The sequence below is a fragment of the Austrofundulus limnaeus genome, unplaced genomic scaffold (assembly GCF_001266775.1).
Source record: "Austrofundulus limnaeus strain Quisiro unplaced genomic scaffold, Austrofundulus_limnaeus-1.0 Scaffold1415, whole genome shotgun sequence".
Classification (NCBI taxonomy): domain Eukaryota; kingdom Metazoa; phylum Chordata; class Actinopteri; order Cyprinodontiformes; family Rivulidae; genus Austrofundulus; species Austrofundulus limnaeus.
The window spans coordinates 65,529-67,254 of record NW_013953817.1 but is presented as its reverse complement, the minus strand read 5'-3'; the positions used below and the strand labels follow the sequence as shown (position 1 = coordinate 67,254).

The 1,726-nt window shown below is 41.7% G+C and overlaps 2 protein-coding genes across 2 annotated transcripts in view; one reads left to right on the top strand and one right to left on the bottom strand.

Annotated features, from left to right (window-relative positions):
• Positions 1-594, bottom strand: part of arhgap1 (Rho GTPase activating protein 1) — a gene marked incomplete in the record, with an annotated part of 26,706 nt that extends 26,112 nt beyond the window's left edge. The window contains 1 exon segment of the mRNA XM_014032308.1: positions 500-594.
• Positions 595-691: 97 nt separating this feature from the next.
• arl6ip6 (ADP-ribosylation factor-like 6 interacting protein 6) overlaps positions 692-1,726 on the top strand; it is a 3,053-nt gene continuing 2,018 nt past the window's right edge. The window contains exons 1-2 of the mRNA XM_014032309.1: positions 692-819; positions 910-1,059. Of these exons, the coding sequence (XP_013887763.1) occupies positions 912-1,059 (148 nt within the window). The 5' untranslated portion in view covers positions 692-819; positions 910-911. The remainder of the gene's footprint in view (positions 820-909; positions 1,060-1,726) is intronic.

Genomic DNA, 1,726 nt, shown 5'->3' with positions numbered 1-1,726 from the left:
GTGACCTGATCACTGAGAATAACAAGTCTGTTACCTCTGAAGGAAGTGACCTGATCACTGAGACTAACAAGTCTGTTACCTCTGAAGGAAGTGACCGTATATAAAGGAGTATAATCAGTTGTTTTCTGTCTTCGCCCCTCTGTGAGGAGACACTCGGTAGTTTTAGCTCTTAGCAGCTAAACGTCAGCTAATGCTAACAGTTTAGCCTCAGTAAGGATCTGCTGGGATCATTCAGCTGCTCTGTGTCAGAGCAGGTAAATACTCTGTGTCAGAGCAGGTAAATGTAGCTGATGAAACATAGCTGTAAGCTCTAATAATGTAAATAAATTAGTGAATAATTGGCCCTGCCCACATAATAAACCATGGACACCAGATAATTACAGCTCAGTTAAGAAGTCAGCGCGAGCAGCCCTGAGCGTCAGGGCGCCATGTTTATCTTGTTTACCTGACATAAACACCGTGACTAACAGTCAAATCACATAAACTACGTCCTGTTTACCTTCTGTTAACTCCTACAGCTGTTCCGGGATCATCCAAGACGCCTCTGAGCGACTCAAAACAAACCTGCCTCAAAGACTTATCCGGTGCATTTCAAAGTAAAAGTCTGAACTTCCGGTGATACTGTTGGTAATAAAAGCCCTCAGAGGCAGGTGGAGCGCCCTCTGGTGTTCATCCTGAGAACAACCGGTCCTCCTACAGGAACCGGGACGGACTCAGTGTTGGCGGAAGTGTTGGACTCGTCAGCGGGTCGACAACATGAAGTGAAGCCCGGACTGACCTGTTATCGACAGTCAGTCCAAAAGAATGCAGAACGGTTCGGTCAGGACGGACGGGTTCAGACAAAGGTTCTGTGGATTGTGTTCTGAGTAGTTGGACCAGATTTGGAGTATTTTGTTTTTCCTCCTCCAGTCATGTCGGGGGGAAGAACCGGTGGGAGTGGGATGGAACCACGGAACGGGCTCAAACCGTGGCTCGGTTCGGCTCTGTCGGTTCTGAGTTCTGCTGTTACTGTGACTGGTGTCGGCCTGTGTTGTTCCGTGTTTTACCCGCTACTGAGAGGTAAGAATGACCTGCTACAGCAACACAAACAGGTTTGTCTTACAAAACTCAAAGGTAAGGTGTATGGCAGGCTCTTTGCTCATATAATAATGTTTAAACCATATAAAACATTACTATATATTGTATCACACAGTGTTATGGCAGGCTCTTTGCTCATATAATAGATGTTTAAACCATTTATAACATTACTATTTATTGTATCACACAGGGGTATGGCAGGCTCTTTGCTCATATAATAGATGTTTAAACCATTTATAACATTACTATTTATTGTATCACACAGTGGTATGGCAGGCTCTTTGCTCATATAATAGATGTTTAAACCATTTATAACATTACTATTTATTGTATCACACAGGGGTATGGCAGGCAACATTGCTCATATAATAGATGTTTAAACCATATAAAACATTACTATATATTGTATCACACTGTTGTATGGCAGGCTCTTTGCTCATATAATAGATGTTTAAACCATATAAAACATTACTATTTATTGTATCACACTGTGGTATGGCAGGCTCTTTGCTCATATAATAGATGTTTAAACCATTTATAACATTACTATTTATTGTATCACACAGTGGTATGGCAGGCTCTTTGCTCATATAATAGATGTTTAAACCATTTATAACATTACTATTTATTGTATCACACAGGGGTATGG